Source organism: Schistocerca nitens, chromosome 2 (assembly GCF_023898315.1).
Source record: "Schistocerca nitens isolate TAMUIC-IGC-003100 chromosome 2, iqSchNite1.1, whole genome shotgun sequence".
Classification (NCBI taxonomy): domain Eukaryota; kingdom Metazoa; phylum Arthropoda; class Insecta; order Orthoptera; family Acrididae; genus Schistocerca; species Schistocerca nitens.
The window spans coordinates 629,317,447-629,332,400 of record NC_064615.1 but is presented as its reverse complement, the minus strand read 5'-3'; the positions used below and the strand labels follow the sequence as shown (position 1 = coordinate 629,332,400).

Below are 14,954 nucleotides of genomic sequence, written 5' to 3'. Positions count from 1 at the left end.
TTCTTTTGTTTCCTTTACTGGTTGCTCAATATACAGATTGAATAACATCAGGTATAGGCTACAACCCTGTCTCACTCCCTTCCCAACAACTGCTTCCCTTTCATGCCCTTCCCTTATAACTGCCATCTCATTTCTGAACAAACTGTAAATAGCCTTTTGCTCCCTGTATTTTACCCCTGCAAAATTCAGAAATTGAAAGAGAGTATTCAAGTCAACATTGTCAAAAGCTTTCTCCAAGTCTACAAATGCTAGAAATGTAGGTTTGCTTTTCCTTAATCTATCTTATAAGATAAGTCATAGGGTCAGTATTGCCTCACGTGTTCCAAGATTTCTACGGAATCCAAACTGAAGCAATCAACCCTCTTCATAATATTGTTGATTTTCCATCCTAGACTTTTCATTGTTTGATATATATCACATGGCTGCTTTCATATGTGGCCCTTCCTTTTTATTAGGTACGAAATGCCTGTGACTGGACTGTGGTTGGAGGGGGAGTGTGGGACATGTCTTCCATCTATGCCCACAACAAGGGAATGAACATGGGTGCAGCATTTGGAGCAGGATTGGAATAGGTATGGAATGGACAAGGACATTCTGTAGTTTGGGTGAGTAGTGGAACATGACTTTGGGTGATGTGGGTAGAATTTTTGGTTGTATATCCCTCATCTCAGGTACGATGAGAGGTGAATAATGTGGCTGATTTTCTCAAGACCATGTATTTGTAGATTTGGGATTTGAAAGTAAAGTAATGAGTGCTCTACTACGACTTGCTGCTCTTGTAGTGACAGCCCTTTTCAAACATATTATTCCAGAGCTGTTTTTAGCATATTCGCCGCTGCCAACTTGTGAGGCACAATTTGACTGTTAGCTGATCGCATATATTTATTTGTAAATGCATTTTTTATTTACTGCTGCCCATGTCAATTCACCTTCCTATCTTCAACCTTTCTTAACAATTTTTTTCAGTCATTACTTTTGTCTTCCACCTGCCCAACCATGAATCCATGCTCATTCTACCTCCGCCAATTCTGAAAACTCTCTTCTGCACTAGAGAAACTTGAATCACACATCCTCTTTCTGAAATTTTCTCTGGCACTTGGTATCTCTCCTAATGGGCTTACCATTAAAACTGGCATCTCAAGATGTCACCCATCCTACAGTAAGAACCTTCACCTTTTCCCATTCCATCAATTCTTCACCCTCACCAGTCTGGTCCTTCATAATCATACAATCCAAGCTCAAACCACATTTGACAGCCTTTACTCCTTTTGCAAAATCCTTTTACTCTATGATAACAGCTTCCTATCACTGCCCATCAAGAGATGGAAGAGCCTTCTCAGCAACATCTGAGGAAGCTGTTCCAGCCATTCCTGTCTTACATCCACAGGGATTACCTATAGGCAAGAAAGAGCCTATCACTCCAACCCCTCATGCCCTGCTGACTTACTCTGCCTTAAAAACTCCAAAAATTTCCTCTGCCCTCCATGAAACACACTGCCCCTGAACCTCCATCCTGTAGCACTGTCATCAACATTTCACCAAAACTCTGACCCCCGCAAAAGTCTCAATACTCTCTAAGGGCCTCACCATTAGCCAGAACTCTAAGTTCAATCATGCTGGACTTGTGAAGGACCTTCTTTCCCTTACTCATTCTCTGCAGTGGAAACAATTTTTTGCCATGCACCCCAAAGACAACAGCCAACCAAAACCACACACAGCCTCCAACCTGTGATCCTCCTGTCCATCCAGCCAGTCATCCCTGGTAATCTTCCAGGAATTCCTCACTTCTAAGCTGACCTCACCTTTCTTTCCTAAATCGCTCTCTATTGAGTTGGAAGTTACTCATATAGAACACACAGCTATCCATAACCTGAAAACCAATCCAAACATTGTCATCCTTCCCACAGAAAAAAGCTCCATCACTTTCTGACACCTCTGCATATGAATCTTATGATCATGATCCCATTCCTGAAGTTTATCATGACCTCCAGCACCTCCTCAAGGCCTTAGGTCTATCCCAAAACGAGACACCTGAATACATTGCCCTCCTTCCTCACACAAGCAACCCCCTCCCCCCCTTTTGGATTCCTACCTTTCACCTATCTCCCAAACCCAACATCACATGTCTCCTTACCTTACCAGTTATCCCACTGCCACTGGTCATAATGCTCCCACAGAAGAAACCTCTGCCTTTGATGACAAATACTTCCCAGCTATTGTCTGTAACCTCCTATCCTACATTCAAGACATTGACCACTTCCTTCAACACCTTTCCACAGTTCCTGTACCACAGCTACAAAACTCCTTGTTGGTCACCATGGATGTGATGTCCTCATACACCAACATCCCCTATTCCCATGGCTGCAAGGTCATGGAGCACAGTCTTCTCGAACACCCTCCCAACACCAATCCTACCACCTCATTCTTAACCAAGAACTTCCTGACCCACCATTATTTCACTTTTGAAGGCCAAATCTATAAACAAATCCATGGTACTGCCTTGAGTAGATGCATGGCACCAACCTATGCAAACTTGTTTATGGGCAATCTGGAAGAATCCTTTCTATCCAGTCAACACCTAGAGCCTCTTGTCTGGTACAGATTCATTGATGACATTTTCATACTCTTGACTCATGGCAGGAACAACCTCTGCTTTTTCCTCCGTAACCTCAACACTTATTCCCAAATTCTTTTCACTGGTCCTTCTCAACTCAATATGCCACCTTCCTAGATGTTGGACTCATTGTTCCATGTCAAAAAGTCCCTTCCTTAATGCCTTGCCAGATCTACAGTGGAAAGCAGCCACTGTCGGTACATACCAATAAGCCTTCCGGAGTGTTTATTGGCATTCAGAATGAACTCAAAAATGGTGATGAGGGATCTTCATCAGCTGTAGAATATTTCAGAACAAATGAAAATTTGTGCTGAACTGGGACTCAAACCCAGATTTCCGGCCTGTTGCGGGCTGTCGCCTTAACACTTTGACTATCCAAGTATGCTTCCAGGTATAGCCCAACTCTTCACTTGTCCTGGTATCCAGTTTCCCACGTGCTTGTACTGCATTACTGTGATTCTCACCCAGGGAGAGTAGACACTAGGACAAATGGAGATCTGGGCCACTCCTGCTGGAAGTGTGCTTGGTCAGCTGATGTGGTTAAGGCAACTCTTCACGACATGCAGGAAATTCGAGTTCAAGTCCCAGTCTAGCACAAATTTTCATTCATTCTGAAATATTCTACAGCTGATGCAGAACCATAATTGCAATTTGCGAGTTCATTCTTAATTGAATCTGGTTGTTGAACATCACTTTATTGTCTCAGACTATGCATTGCAACCTTCATTGATGGATGATATCTCATTCATCTCATCCATAAACAGACATCTCATGTCATCTCCTCCTTGGACAAAGTAAACCTGTTAACCAGCCACTGAATAGCACTCCTTTGACCACTCAGTATCTTCCTGGGCCTGAAAAGGTCAGCCACATCATTCACATCTTGTCACTTCCTGAGATGAGAGATATTCTACTGAAAATACCACCCACATCACCCAAAGTAGTGCTCCACTGCCCATACACCCCACAGAATATCCTTATCCATCCCTATTCTAACTGTGCACCCAATCCTGCATCCCATGAGTCATTCCCTTGTGGTTGACCCAAGTGCAAGACCTGTCCTATAAACCCACACACGAGCTCCTACCACAGTCCTGTTGCAGGTATTTCCTACCCAATAAAATGCATGACCACATTTGAAAGCAGCCATGTTATATATCACTTATGCTGCAATTACTGTACGGCATGTGTGCATGACAAATAACCAACTGTCTACTCACATGAATGACCACCAACAAAATGTGGCAAACTGGAGACTTCAGTTCAGAGGCATTCAGTTGATGAACGTGCTGCATGCCACAACACAAATGACTGCAACAGCTGCTTCACTTCAAAGGCCTTTTGGATACCCCCTTCCAGCACAAGTTTCTCTCAACTGCACACAGGTGGAAATTGTCTCTCCAGCATATCCTGCATTCCACTAACATCCTGGCCTAAAACCTCCAATATCATGTTTGCCATTGCCTCACCTTTGTCTTATGATGGAAGGAAGAAATTTTATCACTCACTACATTCTTGATTTTCATGGAGTAAAACTGTTGCATCAGGCACATTTATTTATTACTTCCTTGCAATTTACTCACAACTCATTTTTCAGACAGTATCCACACATACCACTGAACATTCCTGCAAAATTATATCATTTTATGACACACAGTTCGGCACATATGATCTCTTAAACACTGAGATGCATCATAAACTAGTTTTTGCTTATAACAAGGCAAAAATTACTCATATTAATACTCATTCAGGTTTTGGTAAGGAGAGCACTTGCTTCCAACAAACCTTAAACATAATTTCAAACCTTTTTTACATTTTTCCTCACTTACATGCTTGAAGTCAAATATTTCACACATTAATTCATTTATAAAGTAATCTTAATTACAAGGCTATTTTATATGTGAGTGTTCAGTTTTTTGAAGAATTAAGAATTTACAAGTACCTAAATAACTGCCACTAGTACAAGAAGGAAATAGTCTTGAAATTCTGGAAAGAGAGGAATTACTAAATGTAGAAATATGAGACAATGCATTCTGTTTGTATGTTGATATGTCTGCTAGGCTGTTAATTAGATTATTTTCTTATGTGCTCCTTCATTCATTCACATATGGTGTTCTGTAAAACCTATTGTAGAGGAGAACATTCAAGGATGTGGACCAAGTTGAGTTATACTTTAACAGTGACTGAAGGGTATTTTGTAAAGCATACTAGCAACAAACTATGACAACTGCTAATTTGCTCATACTGATAACTATGAAAACTAATTTTTACATGTTTATGTCTGATAGGTGAAGACAGCTGCTTGGGAAGAGATACTTCTACTGCTCACTTGCTATTTTATCTAATACCTGAAACAAAGCATTTATGTAACTTTACACAAACAATTATCATCTGTGTATGTATTGATAATGTGAAAAGCTGATTAATACAAACATTAGAAATATGTGAAATTTGCATCTCTGAGTCCAAATATGCTGGTAAATTGTAGAAATAGGTAATGAGGTACTCTCATTTTGTTTTTGAGTAGCTTCAGATGTGACTTATTTTGTATTATACGATTGCAGTTTGTATATCCATGAGGTATAATAGAGTCATTGAACTCTCACTGAATCAGTTCGGATTTACAGAATTTGATGAAACATTGAAACAAAGTTTCACTGTAGCATTTTTGTACAGACTGATTTCATCTTAGTGTCAACTGAAGTAAATTAAAGATAACACACAAGAATTTTTTTACTAACTTTCAAACTGTGAAATTCTAAAAGACTTCTTTGGCTACTACATAAGACAACTATTTCAGAGATAAGACTGCATCTGAATCTTGACTGAGTAAATCTGTTCCACTTACCAATAGGTCCTAGGTATGGGAGCTGGAAATGATTATCAAAAACTTCCAGTATATACCCTCGTGATGGTTTGGTAACATGCACATTAAACCTCATACCTTGCTGTAACACAAATAATCAATATATGTAATCAGTTTTCAAATTACATTAAAATTAATGATGTAGAATTATGAATGGTTTAGTTACCTGGATGACACAGATTTCATTTGGAGAAACAGTCATTTTCCCAAATTCTGTTGTAATATAGAGTACACCTTGCTGTGGCACTGAAACAGTTATGGGCAGTCAGCTATTGCCTGTGTTATAAATGTCTTTCCTTTATGTATATAGAAGATCTCATAATTTGTGTTACTGCACAAAAATGAATTTTCTATTGGAAAAACTAATTTTCAGTGATACCTGTGCAAATTTTGTTTTAGTAATATGGTATAATTTGAAAAATGTAGCATACGAGGTGTGATTGGAAAGTTTTAAGAGTGGATCCACTACTACTTATTGGTTTGGCAGGCAGATACATGGAGAGTGGGGAGTGAGTCATTGCTTTGTCCTTGAATGCCCTCTGACAGAAAACTGCATTTCCTTTATTCAGTTCGTTGTGGCAGCTGGTTGAGTGCAGGTCTGTTAGGGCTTGTTGCCAGATTCTGTCTGTGTGAAAATGGACATAAAAACAGAGCAACGAATTTTTGTTAAATTTTGTTTTAAAACCAGGAAATCAGCTTCTGAGACTTACAAACTATTAAAAACAGCTTTTGGAGATAATTGTATGATCAGTCAAATGTTTCGTCTGGTTCAACAGATTTAAAAACAGCCACAAACCATTTGAAGATGTGCCGTCCTTCCACCTCAAAAACGAATGAAAATGTTGTGAAAGTTCGTGATTTAGCGCACTCTGATTATAGAATTACAATTAGAGAGATTGCTGATGAACTTAATTTAAGTTTCTATGCAGTAAAGTCAATTTTAACTGAAGATCTGAACATGTGTCGAGTGTCCACGAAATTCATTCCAAAAGTGTTATCAAGTGACTAGTGACAATACTGACTTGAAGTGTGCCAAGAACTGATTAATTGGACTAAAGATGACCCAGGTTTGTTAAATAGGGTAATTACAGGTGACAAATTGTGGGTATATGGATATGATCCTGAAACCAAATTGCATTCTTCGCAGTGGAAGACTCCAGGTTCACCACGACCTTAAGCATGGCAAAGTCAGTAGAAGGTGAAGACAATGTTGGTGATTTTTTTCAATTATGCCAGTATTGTGCATCATGAATTTACTCCTGGAGGACAGACAATTAACCAGGAATAGTACAAAAGTGTCCTTGAGTGATTGCACGAAAAGGTGTGGAAGAAAAGGCCTGCATTGTGGAAAGACAGGAGTTGGGTGCTACACAATGACAATGCTCCAGCTCATTGTGCCTTCTCCATCGTTGAATTTTTGACCACATTCAAACTTCCTGTGCATCCACAGCTACCATATTCCCCTAATTTGGCTCCTGAAGACTTCTACCTGTTTTCTAAACTGAAATTTTCTCTGAAATGGAAGCTATTTGACTCAATTGAAGACATCCAGGCAAATACGGAGAGCATTCTAAACACACTTCAGGAAAAAAATTTCCAGGAATGTTTCCAAAAGTGGAAACATCATTGGAGCCAGTGTGTTCAGTCAGAAGGGGACTAGTTTGAAGGAGATGCATCACAGTATCATGTAAATACCACCATTGTACAATTACAAGCCCATTCTTAAAACTATCCAATCACACCTCATATGTGGGGTAATGAGTGCATTGCTGTTGAAAATGTAAAGTTCAGAGATTACACATATGATGTAAACAAATACTTCACACATGTGAAAAGAAACAAGTGTATTTACAATAAAAACAATTATCCCAAGTGACCACCTGGACATGAAATGCATAATAATTGAGATAAGACATTGTGGATAATGAAATGAGGGATGTTGTCTTCTATTCAGATAATAACAGAACAGACTTCAAAAAATTATGACATCAGAATGGACTCAAAGCTACAGTTTCATCAAACCAGATGCCTGTATGAAAGAAATTTTAAAAGTCTGTAATTATAGTAATCTGGGATTGCAAAATCAGTGCATAGTATTATTCAGTGGTGCAAATGATGTTTATAAAAATGAGCTTAGTGAAGCTACTTGAACACGAAAGATGATCACAAACAGAATAAAAGATCAAAAAGTTCTTGCAATAGGATTACGTTACAGGCATGTTCTAATGATATGGTCATATGTAAACAAGGAAATCCAGAAAGCCAACAAGATTTACCAAATAATTACCAAAAAATTGCAGATCTAAGGATAATGTTTTCTTTCTTGATACAACTGATTTTTAAAGAATGTGCATCATGAAATGTGAAAACCACTTAAACAAGAAAGGCAAATCCTATTTTATGTTAAAAAAACATGGCAAGATAATGAAAACTATTTACATAAATAATGAAATAAATGATCCAATTTTGTTGGAGACAATGGAACATCCAGACAGAAGAGGCTCCACTCAAAAATACAACCAGCAACTGAAGGTAAGCCTGCCCTCAGCACACAGATTCCACTGAAACAACAGCTGCAAAAGAAGCATATTCTGGAAGACATATGAATGAAAAATTCAACAAATTCATGAATATATTCAAACTAAAACTTGAGGAGGCATTTCCTAAAATAATACATTATGTTAGGGAATCTACTAAAAAAGTACTGGGTTGCAAAAGGTATCAGGAAATCCTCTGAAACTCTGAAATATATTATTTCAATCAAACATAATAAGAGTGATCCAGCCTTCTTACAGTCTTTCTCAGATAGAAAAGGATGTACAGAGAACTGCTGCAGGATAAAATGATAAGAGCACACAGAACTCAAACAATAAAAGCAAACTCATTTGGAATATAGTAAAACAAGAAATTGGAAACACAAAGCCAACACAGATGACATAAAAATTAGAAATAAAGATAGTGTAGCAGATAACACTACAGACGTGACCAACTTTGTAAACAACTACTTCAGTAATATGGCAACCAAACTGGAAGAAAAGATTCAAAAAGTACAACATTCAGCTGCAAATAACTATGTACCTTACACAATGCTGCTGCTACACTCAACTGGCAATGAAATCAGTATGATTGTACATAAATTTAAGAGTAAAATGTCCACAGCTCTAAATGAATTTTCAATGTGTCTACTAAAAGATTGCATTAGCAGCATCTAAGCACCCCTAACAGACATTATAAATGAGTCATTTTCATCAGGTTGCTTCCCTGATCATGTACATACAGTTAAAATTCTTCTTCTTTTATAAATATTTGAAATTATGAAGTATCTGGCTTATTTAAAGTTGCTCTTATTAATTACGCAATCTGACGATAATTATAAATTTTATTTCTGGACTTATTTACAAACTAATGATATATTTTAGTGATAATTCTTCTTTTGTCAAGAAAGTTTGTAAACTCTTTGGAATATTGTGAGTACTGCAGAATGTTGGGAGTAGTGGGCATGCCTCTGATGGAAATGCACGTGTTTTTAATTTTGTCTACAACAATGTAATTGATGGTTTTCTGAAAATGGAGATTGTAAAGTCAGTGTGATATACGTGGGTGAGTCAAATGAAAACCTTAAATTTGTAATGACAAATCGAAATATAGCGCCGTTATCCTGTACATTGCTAATCGTGCTACAAACAGAGTGCAGAACGGCCTGTAGGTGGCAGCATAGTGCAGATGCACACATACCGTCACAGTATCAGTATAAAGAAAGCCACCCAAGTTGCGACTTGCACCAGGGAAGAATAGCATTCTGTTATTCGGTTTTTGCATAGTGAAGGTGTAAAACCTATTGAAATTCATCGACAAATGAAGGTTCAGTATGGTGATGCATGTTTGTCACAGCAGCAAGTCTGTGAATGGAGTAGGAATTTTGCAAATGGTGTGACTTCAGTGGAAGATTCTCTTCGTCCAGGTCAGGCGCAACGAGTTGTGACTCCACAGAACATTGCAGCAGTTGAAGCCATAGTGAAGGAAAACCACCAAGTGACACTGAATGACATTGCAGCATGTTTACAGATTAGTCATGGGTCATCACACCACATTGTGCATGATGTGCTCCAGTTTCACAAAGTGTCTGCAAGATGGGTGCCATTGTGCTCCAGTTTCACAAAGTGTCTGCAAGATGGGTGCCACAGCAGCTGACTCCTGAAGTGAGAGAATGACGTGTTGGTGATTGTGAATAACTTCCTCAGCACTTTGAATGAGAAGGTGATGGTTTCCTTGCAAGAATCATTATGGGTGATGAAACCTGGGTTCACTTCCACCAACTGGAAATGAAGAGAGCGAGCAAGGAATGGTGCCATTCCTTATCACCAAAACCAAAGAAGTTTGAGCAGAACCATCAGCAGGGAAGGTTATGATGACTCTCTTTTGGGATGAAAAAGGTGTCATTTTGGAGCATTACATGACTAGAGGTACCACCGTCACCAGTGCATCATACACAGATCTCCTAAAAAATAATCTGCAGCCTGCAATCACATCAAAGCAACACAGATTGCTGTCAGCAGGTGTCCTTTTGCAACATGACAATGCAAGGCCCCACACTTCCCATACAACAGTTGCAACAATCACAGACCTGAACTTTGAGTGTCTTCCTCATCCACCATACTCACCAGACCTTGCCCCAAGTGGTTTCCATATGTTTGGACAACGCAAAGACGCAATGGGAGGAAAGAAGTTCCATTCTGATGAAGAGGTACGCCACATGGTGCATGAGTGGTTGTGCAGACTACCAAAAGAATTTTTTTCTAAAGTAATTTATGCACTTTGTAAATGCTGGAGGACTTGCATTGAGCATGGGGGAGACTATGTTGAAAAGTGATACAGCTTTGTACCACTTCTGCACAATAAATAATATTTAAAAAAATATTTAAGGTTTTCATTTGACTCACCCTCGTAGAAGAGTGGGATGAAATAAAGGAAAATCATAGCAACAGATAGTAAACCACCAATTATTTAGTCCTCTGGAACCCACAATATTATAAAAAAATTTCAGGCTCAAGACCGCACTGCAAGACGCAAGAACTGCAGCCAACAAGAAGTCAAAATGAAGATAAGTAAAAAGTTTTTCTTTTGTATATCTTATGCCTCTCGAAGCTTTCAAAACTTTTAGAGACATAGAAATTTAATGGTGATGTGTGGGAGGGTAAGATTACACCATCCTGGTTTTACATTTCATCACGATGAAGCCCACCTGCACATGACGAGAGTTTCTCTTGCGTGTCTTCATGTTTGCCAAACCCTGCCTTGCCAGCAGAGTCACCAGGTCTCTCCCCAGATGAGAACATTTGGAGCATTATGGGCAGGGCCCTCCAACCAGGTCAGGATTTTGGTAATCTAATGCTCCAATTGGACAGAATTTGGCTTGATATACCTCAGGAGAGCCTCCAATGACTCTATCAGTCAATGCCAAGCTGAATACTGCTTGCATAAAGTCCTTAGGTCAACCAATATGTTGCTGGCTTGCTCAATTTGTGAAGCTCTTTCTCTTGAATAAATCATCCAGTTTTTCTGAAACTGTAATAATCTGTTTGTCTGTACATGCACATCACATCTACCTGTTTCTGTCCCATTCAGATATGAGGGTAATCCCAAAAGTAAGGTCTCCTTTTTTAAAAGTACATAGACCTGTTTATTTCTAAAAGGGTTTACATCAGTTTACAGCTTGAGCACTCAGCTATTTTTTGACATAATCACCATTTCTGTCGATGCATTTTTGTAGATGCTGTGGCAGTTTTTGTATGCCCATGTCATATCAGCACGCCGCCATGCTGTTTAGAAAGTAATGAACCTCTTCTTTCACCTCATCGTTGGAGCTGAATCGCTGGGACCACAATTAACGCTGATAGGTACTGTGAGACTCTGAAAAAACTCAAACGGGCAATTCAGAACTGGAGAAGAGGAATGTTGAGCAAAGGCATACACATTCTCCATGACAACGCTCACCCACACATCGCTCGGCAAACTGTTGCTCTCCTGCAACAGTTTCAGGGGAGAATAATCACCCACCCACCCTATAGTTCTGACTTGGCAACCAGTGACTATCACCTGTTCTCTAGGTTAAAAGAACATTTGGCCAGAAAGTGATTCAGCTCTGACAACGAGGTGAAAGAAGAGGTTCATAAATTTCTAAGCAGTATGGCGGCAAGCTGATATGACATGGGCATACAAAAATGGCCACAGCATCTACAAAAATGCATCAACAGAAATGGTGATTATGTCAAAATATAGCGAAATGTTTAAGCTGTTTACTGATGTAACCCATTGTAGAAATAAACAGGTCTATGTACTTATAAAGAAACAGGAGACATTACTTTTGGGATTACCCTCGTAATTCCTTCATGGTGCAACTTTTGTTTGTGTGTGTGTGTGTGTGTGTGTGTAATAATGCATATATGTACATGTAATGGTGACATCCATACAGGGCAATTTGTCTCTGGATAAATAAGTAAATCCAGTAATATAGTGCAGATGATACAGCAGTGGAGCACTGGACTGATATTGGATATTAGCGAGCAATACCAAATAAAGTAGTTACAGATGAGAACAGTTATTTTTATTGTAGCTTTATCATCTTTATGAAATGGAAAACATTTGCCCCTTCCTTCTTTAGCAGTCATAAGTGGCCAATATTTTCAGTATAATGTACAGTAATATTATTTAGCTGTGTTAATCTTTAGTATTATTTTAGCAAAGAAATACAAGGTTAATGTAAGAACTACAATTTATTGCTTCATGATATATTTGCCTTAACTTGTATTTACCTCAGAAGATACCATCAAACTGCAATGTACCATTTGTTCTGCTTTTCTTAATTTCCTTACTCCCTAGTTCTGAATTAACAGAATTTATGTGTAGTCACTGTTATTGTTATTCAAATCTGGCCTGGTGAGTACCATGTGAAACAGCTGATTTACGAGATATATTTCTTTCAATTTTTTGGCTTCCCAGTACTTCGTCTTTCTCATTCTCTATTATTTTCTTCTTTCTTCTGTCCATTTCCCCACTTCTTCTTTTGTATTTTCTTCTGGAAACTCTTAACTTTTCTGTTCTTTCCCTGAATTCATGCCTGTTTTCTATGTCTTTTTTATTCCCAACTCATGCAAATCTTTCTTGTTTCTGTAAACAATGAAATTTGGGGTTTTGGATTTTTGTCAAACAAACTGAATATATTTTTTATATCAGGGTCTTGTTATCCATTGATTTTAAGTGGCCATAAAATTTTATCATTGTATCTATTATATTATCATTATTTTCATGCACCTCCTTGTTGCTTTTGTTTCCAAATCCACTGACTGTATTTTAGACCCAAAATACTACAAATTATTCTTTTTTCTTTCTCTCGAAATTATTTAACTGTTGGCTGTGCTTATGGAGAGGCATTCTAAGGTATAAAGACACCCAGCTTTAATCACCATATTGTAATGCCAAGCTTTTGTATTAATAGACTGGGATTTCTTTAAATTGTATGTGTACTTTGTTGTGTGCAATGCTACTGCAATGTTTCTGGCTGTGCTTACATTAGCTGCTTTCTCCAAAGCATTGACTGGATTATTTTTCCCAAGGAGGCCTAGTTAGATGAACTTTATATTTCCATATTTTGATTCTATGTATTTAATGTATACTTTTTTTTCAAACCAAATTTATAATACAGTTTTTTTCTTCTACCCTGTGCAGAATGTTCACCTGTTTCACAGCATTTTGTAGGTTCACTGCTAAGATTGCTAACTCACTATCAAAAGCTAAGAAACCAATTTCAAGGTTCTCTCTCTTTCTTCCAAGTTTCATTTTATTTATCATCTCTTCTTCTGTTCCTTTTCTCCATTTTTATACTACTTTCTTGTAAATTCAGATGAATAATAATGGAGACTGTACATCACCTGACCCCATGCCTGTTTTAATTTTGAAAGATTTTGTTGTTTCATCTAAAAATTTAACTTTCGTAACAGTGTTAGTCAAAGTTTGCTTAATGATTACCATTGTTTTTTGAGGGCATGGAATAGGATAACACTAATGACAGAGTCATAGGCTTTTTCAAAACCAACAGAGGATTCATAAAGATTTTGTGCTCAAAGTTTCTTATATCTGATTAAGAGCTTTGGGTTTAATATGTGTTCAATACATGGCATTCCTCTCTTCAAACCTTCCTGGTATTCTCCTTATAGTTGCTCCATTTGATTTTCTAATCTATTGTGCTAACGTTTTGACAGAATTTTGTACATCACTGGGAGGAGAGCTATGTCTTGATAATTGTTTACATATGTTTTGTTCCCCTTCTTGTGCGATAGATAAACAAGCACTATTTTCCAGTCTTCTAGTATTTGTTAAGTGTCCCAAATGTTTTCCATTCTGTTTTGTAGATGTTTACAGTTCCATCACACTTTTCCACATTTCTCCAAGAACATCGTCATCCTCCAAAGCTTTGTTGTGTTTTAGTTTAATAATTTGGTCAATTACCTGAAAGTTTGGTGCTCTCTCATTATTAGCAGTCTAATACTATGTAGTACTGCAGTGGCTGTTACACAGTAAATATCACTTTTTACTGTCAGTCTGTTTATTCAGTCATTTCAAAATTAATAATGAAGTAATTCCTGGTCCATTGTGGACAACCTAAGACTCACTAGAGCAGAAGGGTTACAAATGGTACTGAAACATGTGTCACTTTTAGTTTTAGTGATGCTTTATATAAAGTGAAAAGTGAAGTTTCCATATTGTATTTGCACATGGTTTGTTGTATATGCAATTGTCATTCTCCTGGGCAGCTGTGTTAATGATGCAATGTCATAAAATAAATTGCAATATAATTACACCGAAAATAATGTGATGTACTGAATAGCAGACGATGTTGGAATTGCAGCCAATCATTGTTTACTCCAATGAGACAGGTATCAGTCACCTTCAAGTGTGAAGTTGAAAGCAAATGTCAGCATTTCCGGAATGCAGTACTGCACCACAATCACAATTTCTATATCATAACAAATATTACATCACTGAAATATAGTTTCTATTGATTGAAACCTAATGTTTAGGTAACTGATATATTCAATCAAGTAAAGCTAACATAAAGGATTTGTTCTCATTATCTGTTGTTAGATATCTCTGACTGACAAATGATGAAGAAAAATTGTGGAATGAATACTTAAAATTAATTTTCATCCATAAAGTCAAGTATAAACCTGCAAAAAATCAGTTTAAAAAAATGAATAAAACAAATTGTGTAATGATAATCAAATGTACCTACCCAGAAGAAAATCTCCATCTGAATTATAAAAGCATTTGTTTCCCATTGATTTGTTACATAGATATACATGTATAGCTATTCCATGTCTTGTTCGAGGATCACCAGCTCCACAGACTGTATGAAGACCTTCAACAAAATCAACTTGTTCATCATCACTTGGCAAATCAAATGGTAGCCATCTCATC

At 37.7% G+C, this 14,954-nt stretch overlaps 1 protein-coding gene across 1 annotated transcript in view; it reads right to left on the bottom strand.

The window, feature by feature from the left end:
- The window catches only part of LOC126236731 (homogentisate 1,2-dioxygenase), a 118,576-nt gene that overhangs the window by 52,683 nt on the left and 50,939 nt on the right, over window positions 1–14,954 (bottom strand). The window contains exons 4-6 of the mRNA XM_049946260.1: window positions 14,770–14,953; window positions 5,647–5,726; window positions 5,463–5,562 (exon numbers count right to left, since the gene is read on the bottom strand). Coding sequence (XP_049802217.1) covers window positions 5,463–5,562; window positions 5,647–5,726; window positions 14,770–14,953 — 364 coding nt within the window. The remainder of the gene's footprint in view (window positions 1–5,462; window positions 5,563–5,646; window positions 5,727–14,769; window position 14,954) is intronic.